Genomic DNA, 16,918 nt, shown 5'->3' with positions numbered 1-16,918 from the left:
AAAGAACTACTCTCTGTATTCTATGATGTCAGGTTTCCCTTGGACACATTTAATTTACCAAATTAACAAGACATCCAACTAACATAATATGTATATTATAGACCATGTAAAAAATTAATCACTTGTGAATCTAAATATAGAGAACATGGAAAAACATTATTTTCTAGTTATTCAAACTAATTATACTCTAAGATTTTAGAGAGTCCTATGCTAAGATTTTAGAGAGTGATAGCGTGTGTTTAGAGTACTCAACACAAACCTTGTAATTATCTTTAAATCAAACCTTGTCATTATCTTTAAATCATGAAGATGGAAGAGTACTCAACACAAATCTTGTTAATAGGGGGCCAAAGTTTGTAAAAAATGAAAATTGATTAATTAGAGAACAAGATGCTTTAAAAAAAAAGGTGTTTCTAAGTTTCAATCATGAAGATGAAAGAGTACACGCCATGAAAGTGCTTTAAATAAAAGACTCGAGAAATGAAAATACAAATTCCATGAAACTACTAAGCATGCTTAATTATCATGCATCTACACGAGGTAAAAAAGACCGTGTAGCTTACATACCTTTGAGCATTAGTATGTCTTCAAGTTGATGTGGCAGATACATGCTAATGGCTTATATACATTTACTTGTAGCGTGCATCAGAAATAATTTAAGATGTTTTGAAAGCACTTCCCCCCTTACTGATGAGCATAGAAACCTATGTTTTATAAAACTTTTTAGCAGTGATAGAAGTATTTTCCTAAAAGAAATCTCTTTGAAGCATTTTTTGTTTTAAAAAAGGAAATGAATTTTCCAAAAGCCACAAGATCTAGTGTAACAATAAGTATATGTGTAAATAAGTCTACAAGATTATTTCATCACACTTAATTCTCCCTGATCATAAGCTACCTGCATGAGTTTTTTTATAATCATAGAACAGCTCCTGTCATGAATCTATGGTTTAAAACAGCTTCGGCAATGGGACGTTGTCGGTAGTCTGGGTTCAACATGGCCTGCCATGGAAGAAACATGGGTTTGCGTTACTACTCTAAGGTAGTGGATCAAACAAAGCCCAAAATGAAAACGATAAGAGTTGCCAAACCTGGAGCAATTCCCAACCAGATCCATCACCCACGTCAAGAAACTTGATTGCTTCTAACCATTGGTCATCTGCTAGACAATACCTGTGTACAGATAGATAAATGACAACCATGAAAATGATCTCGCCTGTACACGCAAAACATGACCAAAAATAGGAATGGCGACAGGAAAGAACCATTCATCCTCATCTGTTGAAAAGCTATGGTTTTCAAACTTGTATGTCTCCTTGTACGTATCACGCGCTCTAACAAACGGATAAAGGACTAATACAATATGAGATAATCAGTGGATATGGCCATACATGCAAAGCTGCAGCATGGATGTGAAAGGTTGAGTCCACTGAGTGAGGACTAAAAGGGGAATTCTCTCAATTGTAAGCTTTCGGTATTTCTTTCATTTCTCCTGGGCCCGCCACCTCTTTGAGCCTCTCAATTACCAACTGCTTCTCTGCTGTTGTGATGTACGTAATACTAATCTCTGGGATTAGGGCCAAGGTTAGGGGAGCCCTAAGATTAGGGAAAGCAAACGATATGGGTGGCTAAGGTTCATAATTAACATATCCATGTGAACGGTTATTTATAGTATCAATTATCACTATATACGTGAGGCCTATATTATCATGGTTGAGACCAGAGTAGTCATACTCTTGCTTTGGACATGATGGATCATAGATAGTCTTGTCGAGGGCTTGTATGAGCAGGCTTTGGTGGTATAGGACGCCAAGGCTGATTTGGCATGGATATGTGGGAATGAGCTTTAGCCCTTGGCTCGGGGGAGGAATGCAGGCATGGACTTTGGTTAGTGGATGGTCAGCTTACCTACACCCTTCTATGTCGTTTGTACTAATGTTGTATTTGGCCTGTGATGTAGGTGATTTCCTAAGCAAACCTAAACACGGAGGCCGAAAGGTTTGCATGTCTCACGTATGGTTGCAAGTATGTCAAGAATCCTAGATATTTTTATTGCAGACTGCAGCATTTGCTAGGGTTCTGATCTCCATTGAGAAGATATGGTGCCTTTAAAGCTTCTCTCACGCATCCTTGAAACGTGTGGTCCGAGGGGTAGGAGAGAGAGAAGGGTCCATGAAAGAGAGGGTGGGTGCATATAGATGTGGTGTCCATGGTCGTTTTTGCATGTAGGAACCCTAACTGCAAAAACCCTATAAAGCAGGCCTTGTGTTGGTGTGTAGCCATCCTCATGGGGTGGGTTTAGTATGACTTGAGCATGGACTGCACGCTGAAAATGGTGCATGGAAATGTGCCTATGGGCTGCAATTGTGGCAGGTGAGCATGCAAGGCCCAAACACCCATCAGATGGGCGATCGGCACACCCACATGAGGTTGCAGTTGATTCAGCGCAGCGGTAAAACAGTGCGCAGCAGGCAGCCAAGTCACATCAGGCCGTACACTATAGAGACTAACATGTGGCAGCCATACAGCCATACAGGCTGACACTGACAGCAGCTGTACAGGGGCAGCGCTGGTATGTGGCGGCGCTGCTACAGGTTCAGGTTGACAGCAAGAGGGAAGGGCAGAGCTAGAAGGGAGAAAGCACATGCGAGATAAGAAAAAGCATAAAAACCCTGTTTTGGCAAAAACGTTTTTTAGGAGTACTTGTGTTCTTTTTTAATAAGCAAGCATGTACAGTCCTTATGGGAAAACATGTGAAACAAAAACACGGGGTTGCTTTTTAATGGGGGTACATATTTGAACAAGTAAAAAAAGCTTTGATACTGAGATGGCAAAACTTTGGGGGGAGATGCTCAAAGGAGTAGTGAACTCTCTTGCAGCGGGTGGTTTTGCATTCGTCTTCTTTCGTGAGACGTCGGCGGCTCTTCCTTCACACCACAGCTTTACGGGGCTAACAAGAAGAAGAAGACTCATGAGTTGGGGATTCTTGACTGAACTGATGGAATGCTCACTTGGAATTATGGGAAGATATGGAGGTATGAGGATTCCTCAAGGGGAAGGCCTTGACTGGGTGGAGTGAATCAGGGGATAAGTTGATTCTATGGGCTAATTTCGAGGCTCAGTTCCAGGCTGCATTTCTTCAAGCGAAAGAAGATTTCAATGTGATGGCCAGACTTACAGATTTGAGCACGTGCATCTCTTTGGAAAAGTACTAATCAGAATTTAGAGAGTTGTAGAAGCATAACGTGCATGGATGCTATCTGTGGACTGCCCCGAGATCATAAGGTCGAGGTAAAAAAGAATCGTAGCAAAACACTGGAGGATGCCATCCAGCAAGGAGAGAGAGTGAGCACACCACAATTAGAAGAATGTCTCTCATAGACCTCAGACCACAAGTACCTCCGAGAAGGCCGGCTTCCCAACAGAAACAAGTTAAGATTACGAAAGCTAAGCTTGACTAAAACCAGACCCTGATTTTGGGTGAATCCAATTCGAACAAGGTCTAGACCAACCAACGGAACCTCTAGAACGTTTAGGAGGGCCGGTGTTTCACTCACTTTCAGGTGTCGAGTTGTCCGTGGGCAAAGAACAAGCCCAAGGTAGCTCAAGTAACCGGGGTGAAAACATTACTCCTGTAAATACAACACTTTTAGATGATATGCTTGCATGTAATATGGATATATGGATTGGTGTTGGGGAAGATTGTGCACATCTTTTTTGACCCTGGTAGTACTTACAACTTCGCTAATGCCAGATTTGTGTAGAAGTTGGGGTGACACTTCCAATCTACATGGATGTCATGGCTATAAAACCATTCTTTACCTCATTTCTATATTATGTATAGTGGTACCCAAAGGTATAACGGGATTGGTAATGAGAGTAATAGCGGTGGTGATAGCACCAACGCCGGAAGTAGGAACAGATATTCACAACTTCGCTAGGTTTACTTCCCGTGGTTGCTCTCTCTTCGTGTCTTTAGTATAACATTGATCCTAACCAAATTCATAAATAAAATTTTGGTTCTATAAAGCCTTCTCAAACTTAAACTTTCATTTACGACTAGAAGCTTGCTTAGAGGTTCCTATGGTTTGAGGTTTCTAAGAGATGTTCTTTGAATCTTGAGTTAGGCTGCCGGCCATTGTCTCCTCATAAATCCTAACATACCGGATGGCATCCCTCACAATGTCTTGGTGTGATTATTCTTTACCTGGAGCTTGTGTTCGTGTGCCTATCCGGGATCCTAGTGCTTGTGTGCCTGTCCTGCCTCCAAGGGTCCTCTAAGGACAGAATAACCGGAGCGTGGTCAGAAAACATTGAGGAAGCCCATGCTATCCTCTCCAATCATAATGGTAACCCACTATGATCGCCTAGAGACTATGACACCTGAGCCTATCACTACCAGCAAGAGCTGCTTGGTGACTAAAATACAAACTCCTCCCTGTGTCCTCGAGGGGCCGAAAGAGGGAGATCAAAAAGTTTGGCTCCTACCTGGTAAAATCTCCTCGCAGCGGCAAGTACGCCCCTTGGAAAGGTGGTACTCCTAGAGGAAAAGAATGTCGATGGGTCCCCCAACTGTAGCTCTGTGAAGCTCTCCGATGCCTCATCACTGAGGCCCCCCTAAACCCTGAATGTTCCATAAGACTATCCGCATATCAGTCTCTGTGGGAGACGGAACTATTGGAACTTCCCTCCACTCGAAGAGTCTTGGGCGTGGGTTTAGATGGGGAATAATCACAATCAGTCCTGGGGCGAAGGCGCACCAAGTGGGCGCAGATCCTGCCCTCCATGTGTTGCCACTTTGTCCGAGCGCAAGTGTAGGCATACTCCGGACTCCATCGATCACAATGGAGGTACCTCCCCGTCTAGGTCTCTATGGCTTGAAGCTCGAAGCTCCATCCTAGCCAAGGGCTAGAGGTGGGTGAGCACGTCAGTGATGCGTGAATCATGAAGATGGTGTGAGAGCTCTATTGCCTGCCCGTGGATGGCAGCAGACACCGATTGTTGTGAATCCCAGTCTCTGTGGCAGCACTCAAGGGAAAGGAGAAGATAATTGGGCCAATACCTGACGTAGAAGGTTTGAAGTGATGAAACACCACACAAATCTGAATGGGAGCTACTGTCTCCTCGAAAATATCTATCCCTTCCATCAGAAGACATCGAAGAAACTATAATCCACAGGCAGCCCCCAGCCCACCTGGGGACTCTGGTGGGAGAACCCTCACCAGGGAAGCGGCGATGGTCATCTCAACTGGCTCCGAGAATCGATGAATCAAACGGCAAACAGGGCTTGCTGGCTGTCTTGCGCCGTGTTGGGTGTCGCTGGAGGACAAGGGAAATGCTCTGGAGAGGTGGAGGGAGGGGGTAGTGAAGGCTTAGAGAAAGAGGGCGGGGAAGAGGAGATTGCTGCGGATAGAGTTGGAGGCGAGGGTGGGGGAGGAGGAAGGAGGGGGGGGGGCGAGGGGGGTGGGGAGGCAAAGAAGAGGGAGATGCAAGCGGATAGGAATGATCCATCCAAGACGGAGGGTTCTCGGAAGAGCTCGCTGGGGGTTTAGTGGGACAGCTAGCCTCATTGGAAACTAAGAACCGGAGTCCCGGCCAGGCAACAGCCGCCAAACCGAAGGGGCCGGAGGGACTGTCACAGTGATTGGAGGGGCCCCCTCGCCAACGGGTGGGTGTTGCGATAAATGCTTGAAATGGTTCTCTGACAGAATTGAATCCTCTTGTACTCTGCCAGCTTGGCACGTGCGACGCGGTGCTCAGCCCTGGTCGTCGGCTGACAGCTCTGGCGTGGACCAATAGTCCACCACTCTCTGACAAAGAGTTGTTTGCGGATGGGTCCTGGTGCTCAATTGCTTGAGGGCCTACCTCTCTCTACCCCCTAGTGAGGATCTAGGGGGAGGGGGAGGGGGGGGGGGGGTGGACCACTGGAGGCGGTCTCCTGGATTGGCACTGAGGGCAAGCCCTTGGAAGGTTGCCCATCTGCCTACAAATAAAACACTGGCCGGGAAGGGATGAGTGCTCCACTCGCCGAGTGATGGGGTCTCCCCGAAGGCAAGGAATAGATATGACATGGGGCCTTGTCTCTAGAGAGGCAATACAAATGTGTAGGGCCACCCGTGCTAGGGACAAAGCGACTGTGGGGGGGGGGGGGGGGGGGGATTCCATCACTCTCCCAATGGCTCGACTGATCATCACTGGGAGAAGAGGAAAGTATTCCTTCCTGAGGCCTGGGAAGCAGACTGTCTCACAGGAAAGCCTGAAACGCCAGCCAGAGGGTCGGATACGGGGTCAAAGCCGTGTTGCCACCGCGCAAAGAAGGCCTAGGCCATACGCAATGCAATGGGGCTCAAATGCATGACTTGATCTGACACCGCTGGCACTCAACCTCATAGTAGCCACGCATCAGAGGATGAATGTCTATGATCTTTGTAGGTCCACGAAGGAGGCTACCCTGCAGAAGATCTCTGAGTTGTCCGTGCCCAGGGTCGCTATTGACAATCTTGCATAACAAAGTGGAGGCCCCTAGGGATGCAACAGTTGTAGCAAGAAGTTGAAGGTCCGCTTCAAAGAAAGATATGCAAGTTACGACGGCCTCGATCGGGGATGATGGAGTGGCTTCCATGGAGTCCTTCTGAGGGTGAAGACTAGAAGAGGCCGAGACTTGCTAAGTGATAAATACCCAAGAGCAAAAGACGTTGCTGGAAGAAGATGGAAAGGACGACAAAGAACTGGAGGAAGACATGGAAACGGTGAGGCTGGGGAGAGTAAGGAGGAAGAGGGAGGATTAGAAAGAGAAAAAAGGGGGAGGGGGAGAGGCGGAAGGGGAAGGCGTGGGTATAAGGGGAGCAAGAGGGCAACAGGAGGAAGAGAGGCACAAATGGGCAGCAGTTGGATAGGGCAAGAGAAAGGGGCTACAGTGAAGAGGGGGGGGGAGCTTCAGCTACGCTTTGATCTCTGCCTTGCCTTTCCTTTTATGCAGATAGGCTCTAAAATAAGCACAGTTCCATGGCTTGGCCTTGCAAACTCAAGAAAGTAGGAGCAACATAACGGTCCATTCTATTGGGCAATCCCACCTTTGCCCCAAGAGAGAACTAGTGTGGTGTCCGATTTGTTGAGCAAACCACACTAGTATGGAGTGTCCACATTTGAGACCCCGACCCATTCTGTACTGTGCTTATTGCCAAAGGTGGGACAATCACAAAACCTCAAATTGCTACCACCAAAGAGCTGCTCCAGCAAGGGCTCTACCATAGACCTTGCCACCTAACCCAAGGCAACCGCGCTGGCCTTGCCAGCCCTAATACAACACAATGCACCTCAACCTGGCCATGAAGTGGCCCTACGAGGAATCCTCAAGGTACCCGAAGTACTCTTGCCACCCCCATTCCTCCCACCACAACCACCATTACCTCGAGTGACCCTTGTTCACCAGTTGATCCTAACGCAAATCTTTGAAGGTAAGGAGGGAGAAGCTATCAACAACACCATCTTCGAACCCACTCAACCAAGCAACCCACCCCTGCAAATCCTAAGTCACTACGTGATATAGGGCGAGCACATGTACCCCGTATACTTAGCAGCCGCAACACCACAGGGATGAGACTTGAACAACATGTCTAAACGACCACCTATGCAATGTTATCATTGTGTCGGACCTCATCGAATAGTTGAATGTCCAGTCAAGAAAGGGATGGCTAGTACTCCTGTGAGAGTACTCCCACCTTAACTCCTTTATGCACAGCTTGTGGGATAGACCGTATGTACAAGAATTGTCCATTAAGAACGGATACAATGGGGAAGGGAAATGAAGCTAAACCCGATACTAGCATTAACTTGCTAAGTATATGGGACGGCTTCATCCACATAGTGCCTCTGAATGCGGTCACTCGAATGAAAAGTAGAAAGAGAGCCGTAGCTCATGCTGCCGCCGCGATGTCTATCTCATAGAAGCAGGAAACCCCAGGACATGCAAGGATCTTATCTTCTAAGGAGGTTCCTCAACAAGCACGAGCAACTAGGCGCTCTTGAAAGAAAAAAACCACGAAGATCGGCAAGGGAGATAGCCGTGTTGTTATAAAAAGTGGGTTTGACGAGGGGACAACTACCAATGTGTCATGTTTCTGATCTAACGAAGAGAAGATACTACCATCTGCCCCTCGAGCAAGAGAGCAAATAGACCCCAATCGGCTGCCCAAGAAGTTAGCCGAATATCCAAACCCGATCAAGGAGAAGGGAAGGCTCAGGGCCGCTCAGGAGTTGGTCAATGACTGCCAAGCTCAATTGGAGGAACCTCAAGGAGTTCAAACTGCAACAAGTTCCTCTATGCCTAACTTAAAAGTCTACTGAGGAAACCCAAGAGCTTAAAAGATATCTCTACCACCAAGCACTCCCTGAGAATCTTCCCGCACCAGGTAGACCATCAAGCAAGAGAGCAAAATAGACCCCAATCGGCTGCCCAAGAAGTTAGCCGAATATCCAAACCCGATCGAGGAGAAGGGAAGGCTCAGGGCCGCTCAGGAGTTGGTCAAGGATTGCCAAGCTCGATTGGAGGAGAAACCTTAAGCAGTTCAAACTGCAGGAAGTTCCTCTATGCCTAACTTAAAGCCTACCGAGGAAACATGAGCTTAGTAGAGATCCCTACCACCAAGCACTCCCTGAGAATCTCCCCCGAGAGGTAGACCCAAAAGCCACGACAATCCTGCACCAGTTAGACCCTGTTGCTGCGTTTCTTAAGAATTTGAGGGACGACCATCCAAGAAGAACAAACAGTGACGTTCATATACCTATACCCTACACCCTGAAAAATTGGGAGAACCAGACTCACGAGCCTACACCCATTCCGAGAGATATTGCAAGTCTTTCCTTCTTTCGTTTTCACAAGTCTAGATTCCCATTGGCACCTTACTCCAAGGTAGCCTGAGTCTATGGAAGGATTTGAAGGATTGGATGGAAGAAAGGCTTGGAGCACGAATGAAAGAACAGGTGGAACTAGGAAGTTCCGACGAGACCGATAAGGACAGACTCATAGAACCAGACGGAGTTACTTGCATTCCTACGGTCCGAGTAAACAAGTTATGGGCAGTATTTTGAAGGAGATGAACTCAACGCAACACTGCCCCTAACTTTTGATGAGCTTCAAGTCACCGCCATCCTAGAAGGTGGGGCAAGAGTAAGCATTGTTACGAAACAATGCTGGAAAAAATGGGAAAAACCTCCTATGGTGGATGACACTGCATTGATTGTGAAACTTGTTGATGGAGCCACCGCAAATCACATAGGTCTTCTACGGGATTTGAAGATCAAGATTCTCGGAACCAATTTCCGACACACCTTTGTGGTGATGAACTTTGGCCAAAGCCAGTTTCTTATGATTGCATCTTAGGACGACCCTTTATGAGAGAAACAAGGATGATCCATGACCGGGACATACATCACATTTACATTCCGAAAAAGGACCGAACACTAAAGGTTAGTCTACGCACTTGGAAGATCCATCCAATGAGAGGGGGACCCTTGGCAGAAGATTCAGTGACTACTGCAAGATCCACAACAGTACACCAGTAACAAACAAGCCATAAAACGTTGGACAATGAACGGAATAACATGGAACTCGCACACCTCTAAGAGCAAGACGACGCTAAGAACTAGATGCACATCCTTGCCACCATGGACAACTTCCAAAACGCACGGGTACAAGATTAGCCAGAGCTGATGAGAAATCACATCCCTCTACATGCTCAGTACTGCATGTATGCCCGGTGCTAGAAGCCATGAACCTGTGAGCATCAAAGAGAAAAGACCATTACGACAAAAACCCACCCGCAAGACCCATAAAACGAACGGCTTCACAGGAAAGGGGGCTTACATCTTGGAACCGGCCTTCAGAAATCTAACGGGCGGTGAAACAAACACTCGCACCTAAAACACTTCAACACCATTGAGGACCTAGAAAAGGAAAACAAACAGGGGGAGCTAGAGTGCTCCTGCAGACAGTATACGGACACCGATTGGCCCCAAAACGCAGTGGCGCCCCTTGCGGTATTTCTTTAATTGATTATAAGAGCTTTGATTACAATAAGGCTGGGAACTCAGCCGTCACAGTAGAACTCCTAAAGCTTGCAAATACCCTGCATCATGGCTTCATATCCACTCGGCATCCACAAACAAGTCCAGCCATTGTTCACATCAAAAGACCCTCACACATTGAGTCCTGCATACAAAAGCTTTCTCCCATGATCAGGGCTGCCACAACCATCCATAGCCTCTCACCCTATGAACAACATCACACCCTGACACATCCAGTGCTTCTGCATCACAACACAGACTCCCAAACTGTCTCTCAAAAGAGAACTCGCATCACAGCACAGCATACCATACAGTCGACACACCTGTACCAACCCTCTCTACCTTCCAAGAGTACTATCCATCTCTGTCATGGATTCCCTGTCCCCTGCCTAATCAGTAGCAAAGCTGTACCAAACATGTGTCCATTCCTATACCTTCTGCCTGCATGTGACCTATCTCCTGGAGAAACCCAAATACATGTTTCCTCGAGAAACCTACAACCTGTTTCCACATGAAACCCTTAGGCCTGTTTCCCTTTGAAACTTTTGTCCTGTTTTCATACAGAACCACTCTTGGCACATACTCAAATGTAGTGCCAACATGACACAAACAAAAGAGAGAGCTCTTACTGAATATGTCTGGCTGTATTTCTGCCCCACAACTATGTTACATAGGTATGCCCAAAACTGCAGGTCCCTCTGTTCCTTCCAAGCAAGAAGAAAGCAATCTTCTCCATGGATATGCACCCATGAGAGCTTGCGTCGCTCCCATGCCAAGAAACATAACCAAGTGACCTTGTACTTGCAGCCAATATCCCATGTACACAGTGAACTTGCAGCCAAGCAAAACAGCCCATAAACAGTCTCAAAACATTCCTGTTGCAAGGAGGATCAGCACACTTGTGCACCTCTGTCCCAGCAGCCACCTATGGGTGAGAGGAGCTGTACACTACAATCCAACTGAAGTCTCAGATGCGCTGCCAAAGGCCTGCATGATCTTCTGCAGTGTTATCCTCCTGCGGCCCAGCCCTTTGACCATCTGCGCAAGCAATCCCTGCTGCATGTACCTCTGCAGTCCTGGCCGCCTGTGTGTCCAGAGCAACCAGCCCCTGGCCCCCTGACTGTTTGCAAGGGAGAGAACGAGAGAGTCTGACTGAACCTCCTGCTGTCCGCCTACAGTTCTGCGCTGCTTTGCACGAAAGAGGAAGATGCATGCTGCAGCCCTGCTTTTCAGTCCAGCCCTCCGTTTGCAAGAGAGAGGAGGAGTAGGCAGTTCAGCCCTCTGCCTTTTTACCAATAGAAAGGTTCCCTGTAGCCCGTCAGCCCCTCGTCAGAAAAAAAAAGAAAAAACACACACGTGGCCCCCCATAATAGCATATGGGCCACGATCCCTCCATAAAAAGTGTCCTTTTATTTTTAATGCTTTTAAAGCTTTGTCCCCTCTAACCCTTTGTCCCCTTGGGTTATGTAAAGGGACTTTAATCACTTGGCCCCAAATTGGTGCCATTCACACTGTCCACCATGTCCCCTTGCACACCTGCATACTGTCCAGAGAAAAACACAAGGTCGTGACACATCTACTCCTCGTGTGCGCGCTTCTTGAGCTCCCCCTTGGTCGCCTGTGTTTTCCTGTGCCCTCCCCTTCCGAGCTTCGCCTCCCTCTTCTTCGTATCTCTGTGCCCTCCTCCCCCGCGTTTGCTGCTTTTTGTATCGCTCTGCGGCTTGTGCCCGCCTTCCTTCCTCTGCTACGTAGAACCCCCTCTGCATACCCTCTCCTTTGCCCGCCCTGCGCCCCCACCCCCCCCCCCTCCCCCCGGTGCCTGCCTGTCCCCGTTGCACTGGTAACCTGCAGCCCCACCCCCCCTCCCTCTCTTTCGTCTCCCTCCTGCCAGCCCGCCAGCCCGCCAGTCCCCCCCTCCCCCCTCACTTCTGCCCTTGAGCCTTTCCCTTCCCCTCTCTCCTTCTCCTGCCTGCCCCTCCTCCCTAGCCCTTGCTGTTGTTTCCTCCGCTCTCCGTTTCCCGCCTTCAACCCCCAGCCTTGTCTCCCTTTCCTCGCACGTTTTTTTCAGTGCTTCGGGGTTCCCCTGTTTTCAGCATTTCGGCTTTATTCTGGTCTTTTCCCTCAAGAGGACTCCATGGCAGCTACTCCATCATCCCTGACCAAAGCCGCCATTGCTTGCATTTCTTTCTCTGAAGCGGATTTTCAGGTTCTCGCCATGACAGTTGCCTCTCTTGAGGCCTCCACCCTGGTCTGCAAAATTGTTGGTAGCCGCCCTACACGCGAACAGGTCAAGGATCTCTTTCAAGCCAGCCTCATTGGTGAACCTGCGAAGATCACCGATATTCACCCTCTGGGGCATGGATACTACCCGTTTGCGCCCCGCGCCCCGCGCCCCCTTTCCCCAATGTTCTGAGAGGCCGATTGGCCCCTCTGAGCCCCCGGTAAGCCCTTCCCTGCAGCAGTCCTCTCCGATGGATCTCTCCCAGCAGCATCCCTCCTTAGCCCCTCCTCCCTCCCGCCCTTCCTCACCACCTCCCTCATCTCCTCCCCCCCCCTCCTCTCCCAATTTCGGCACCGACTTTACCCGTCGCTTGATTCACCAACTCTCTAAGCCGGTAGAGATGACCATTGTTGCTTCCCCTGTGAGGGCTCCTTCTGCCAGAGTCATCGGGTGGGGCTCCCAGGATCGTGGGACACCTAGTGGATTATAGTTTCTTCCGATGTCTGTTGACGGAAGGGACCAACATTTTTGAGGAGACAGTAAAGCCCCTGTTCAGGTATGTGTAGTTTTTCACCACTCCAGGCCCTCTACGCCAAATAATGGCGCGGTGATCTTCTCTTTCCCCTTCAGTGCAACCCTAGGGGCAGAGTGGGATCCCACGATGGTGGCAGTTGCCATCCAGGGCCAGGCAGTCGAGCTCTTGACATTCTCACCCATTTCTGGCCTCTGGCTAGGATGGAGCTTGGAGGGTTTGCTCATCGAGGCCAAGACAGGGAGATGGTAGTCTCTAGCCTAGAGGTGCTGCTTTTTGTCTTCATGCATACTTCTGGCAAGGTACCTCTTTCCCCCTCTTACAAATACTTTTATTGTGATCGATGGAGTCCGGAGCATGTATATGGTCGCGCTCGTACAGGGTGGCATCACATGGAGGATAGGATTAGTGTCCACCTAGCGCGCCTTCACCCCCGCACGGATTGTGATTATTCCCTGTCTAAACTCTTGTCCAAGACTCTTCGAGTGGAGGGCAGTTCCGCTAGTGCTGCATCACACTGAGATTGACATGTGGATTGTTACATGGAACATTCAAAGTTTAGGGGTGCCTTGGTGCTTTTAGAGATGAGGTGTCCTACGAGGAGAGCTCCAGAGAGCCATGGTTGGGGGACCCATAGACATTTTATTCCTCCAAGAGCACCACCTTTTAGAGGGGCACACCTGCAGATGCGGGAAGATTCTGCCAGGCAGGAGAGACACTTTCTCGTCCCCATCTTTCGGCCCCTCTGGGACGCAGGGAGGGGTGTGTATTTCTGTCACTGAGCAGCTTTGCTACTGGCAGTGATTGGCTCATGAGTTACTGTCCCCGGGCGTGTACAGTGGATTACCATTACTATTGGAGAGGATAGCATTGGCTTCCTCAACATTTACGCTCCGAACGCTGCTGTAGGAAGAGACCTCTTTTGGAGCTCAATACAGCAAGCCATCCGCTGACGTTTGGTGCTTGGGTAGTGACTTTAACATGATAGAGGCAGTAGAGGATAGACTTGGGGGTGGCACGGCCACAGTTTCAGGAGCACAATACTTAGCCTGGGAAGAGATGATTCTTGCAGTCAGGGATAGAACCCTTGGCATCTTCCAGAGATTGGGCGCAGCCAGATCGGATAGGAGGAGCACCCCAACCTTTCTAGACTTGACAAATTTTACGTTGATGAGTGGGCTTGCAGCCGAGGGGGTATGATTGGTATTTTGGCAAGCACTTCTTTTTCTAACCACACCCCGGTTATTTTGTCCTTAGAGGACCCCTGGAGGCATAACAGGCAGGTGAGCTCGAGGATTCTGGATAGCCTCATTCAGGACCCGAGATTTGCAGTAGGATAGAGCAGATATAGGTAGGACTGGATTTTCTTTCAAGCTCTGCTGGATGACGGCTTAGGGGAGATTATCTGTTTCTTGCAGGAGGTAGCCCAGAGCCGGCTAGAGGGTTTCCGGGGTAGGAGAGGAGTTTGAGGAGTCGTCTTGCCTCTCTACAGCGGCTTCAGGAGAGGTCCCCGGATAGCTAGTGGATCGAGAGTCAGCTTGCCGCCGCTCGCACGGCACGAAGATCAGATCCATAAAGGAGAGGAGAGTGGAGTACAGGTATCATGCCAGGGCTTCTTTCTGGACTCAGGCAGGTGATCGAGTCACACGGGATTTCTTTGAGATAGCCAGCCCCCACACGAGGAGAGACCGTATTCGTAGGTTGCGTGGCCAGGATGGAGCTATTGCTCCCCCCCCCCCAAGGGTGAGAGCCATCGCCAGGACTTTTTTAAAACCCTCCTCATTGGTGCCCTAGTATCTCCACAGGTGATGGAAGCACGTGAGAGGGTCTGGCAGCATACGAGGGAGGTGGTTCCCCCTTCTCTTCGGTCATTCTTATTGACACCTTTTATTGCTGAGGAGTTGGCAGAGGCAGTGATGACAGTTCCCAGGGGCAAATGCTTAGGGGCGGACGGGCTTCCAGTCTCCTTTTCTTTGCCATTGGGACCTCATGGAAGGTGGCCTTTGTGCTGCCTTCAATGAGATTATGATCACAAGTGCCATGCCAGAGAGGCTCTCAGAGGTCTTGATTCACTTGATTCCCAAGGAGGGTGGTGATAGATTGGAGATCTGGTAGAGTAGACGCATCACTCTTCTAGGGACAGCCTATAAGATCTTGGCCAAGGCCATCAACAGGAGACTTCAGCCTTTTCTCCCAGACTTCATCCACGAGGGTTAGACTTGATCCATGACAGTTAGACCGGCTTTGTTCAGGATCGGAGCATTCTCGACATCATCTTTACCTTCTGGGAGGCGACGGCTTCAGCCAAGATGCGGCAGCAGGACCTCATTGTGCTACCTCCTAGACTTTGAGAAAGCTTATGATAGGGTGGATTAGAGCTTTCTGGACGGCACTATGAGCCAGATGGGATTCCCCGTGTAGTGGATTCATGGAGTCTCGGGACTTTACTTAGCCTCACATAGCCAGGTTCTCATTCAACGAGCCCCTAGCGACAGATTCCCCCTCTCCCGCTCGGTTAGACAGGGCTGTCCTTTGGCACCTTACCTCTTCCTATTCATCGCCAAGGCCATGAGTAGTTTTCTCTCCGCCCAGGAGACCGGGCTTCAGGGATTGCGTCTTCCCCTCCGCACGCAAGATGAGCTGCTAGACTCAGCGTTTGCAGACGACACAACATCTTTCCTTGCAGGAGATGTGAATCTACAGAGATTTGCGGAGGCGATAGAGGTTTTCTGCCGCGCATCAGGAGCATAGATCAACTCGTACAAGTCATGTGGTTTTGGGTAGGCTCAGCACAAGCCCCGACTAGGTGACCAGTTGAGGATTTTCAGTGGATCCCGCAGGGGCACTTCAGTTCGATATCTTGGTTGCCAGGTTGGCCTTGATCTCTTCCCCGAGCAGTAGCTCGCCCCGCTTCTTTTGAGTGTTCGGAAGAAGCTTTTATATTGGAACTTGGCGAGGCTCTCCCTAGCAAGCAGAGTGGTGGTGGCAAACCACGTACTTCTAGCCACCATGTGGTACATCACTTCGTGTTGAGCCTTTTCTCGGGCATGCATTGGCTAGGTAGAGCGATTGATTTGGAACTTCTTATGGGTCAGAAGTGATGGGAGGCCAGCCAGGGCCAAGGTGGCATGGCGAGTGATCATTTAGCCACGTAGCAGAGGGGGGCTTGGCCTCATCGATCATGCTATTCAGAGCCGTGCCCTAGGATTTCTTAATGGCCCGGATTTCAGCCCGCATTCTGAGCCTTGGGGGCCGGTGGCCGTAGAGTACCCCATGGATCTTCATAGAGATGTGAGCCCGTGGTCGTAGCCCAGCTTTTGAGGACAGATTTGCAGCCAGCTTACTTTGGGCTTGGGATCATCTCAGGCCAGCCCTCAGACAGATAGTTCTAGTTGCCTCAAAGGAGCGGCTCTAGCAGCCTTTGGTTTGGAACCCCTTGATTTGTTTACCCACTGGCTACATGTTAGGGGCCTGACCACATGTATCTTGGGGAGCCTTGAGCACGGGACTAGCCAAGTCTCTTGGAGATTGGATTGCACACAGGTAGTTATTCTTGGAGGAGCAAGAGCGAGGCTTGATAGGGATCTGGGGTTGAGATAGGCTCAGCATTGACATTGACTCAGCTATCCCTCGGGAGTGGCTGATGCCTATTCAAGACCCGACCCCCCCCCCAGTGTGGTTAGGAGTGTTTACCAGACACAATATCCTTGTGGTGGTCCACGGAGCAAATGAGGACAGTGGTCTGCTCACTTTTTCTATTGAATCCCAGGGCAAACTAGACAGATTAGAGCTTCCCTTGGAGGATTTCAGAGGCTGCACCTTGCAGAGGGTGAGGGTGATCGGCTTTCGAGCACGGGAATGGCACATAGATCCAGCATCGGCCAAGGTGGCCAAGGAGAGACTATGGTGGCTACGGATTTGGGAGTGCCGACCTCTCACGTGGCTGCATTGGGACTTGGGAGAGTGGACTTGGCATGATCCTGCGGATCGGGAGGAGACTTTGGACGACCCCTTCTTTGCATATACAGCGCGGCTAGGCCATAGGATCCAGATGCCTGAGATAAATGGCACTTTGGCAGCACCAGCACATTGGCAGTCTCATA

At 49.4% G+C, this 16,918-nt stretch overlaps 1 protein-coding gene across 6 annotated transcripts in view; it reads right to left on the bottom strand.

Moving 5' to 3' along the window:
• Positions 1–692: 692 nt before the first annotated feature.
• LOC147602680 (Protein kinase superfamily protein) overlaps positions 693–16,918 on the bottom strand; it is a 124,023-nt gene continuing 107,797 nt past the window's right edge. For 5 of the 6 annotated variants that reach the window (XM_086797519.1, XM_086797523.1, XM_086797520.1 and 2 more), the window contains 2 exons: positions 1,089–1,170; positions 693–999 (listed from right to left, as the gene is read on the bottom strand). In XM_086797519.1, coding sequence (XP_086653645.1) covers positions 916–999; positions 1,089–1,170 — 166 coding nt within the window. In that variant the 3' untranslated portion in view covers positions 693–915. The remainder of the gene's footprint in view (positions 1,000–1,088; positions 1,171–16,918) is intronic. The other variant, XR_015265740.1, reaches the window with a different exon arrangement.

The sequence above is a fragment of the Cibotium barometz genome, chromosome 66 (assembly GCF_041138505.1).
Source record: "Cibotium barometz isolate CiBa-2024 chromosome 66, ASM4113850v1, whole genome shotgun sequence".
In the NCBI taxonomy this organism is placed as follows: Eukaryota; Viridiplantae; Streptophyta; class Polypodiopsida; order Cyatheales; family Cibotiaceae; genus Cibotium; species Cibotium barometz.
Note: the sequence above shows the minus strand (reverse complement) of the source record. Positions and strands in the feature narration are given on the sequence as shown.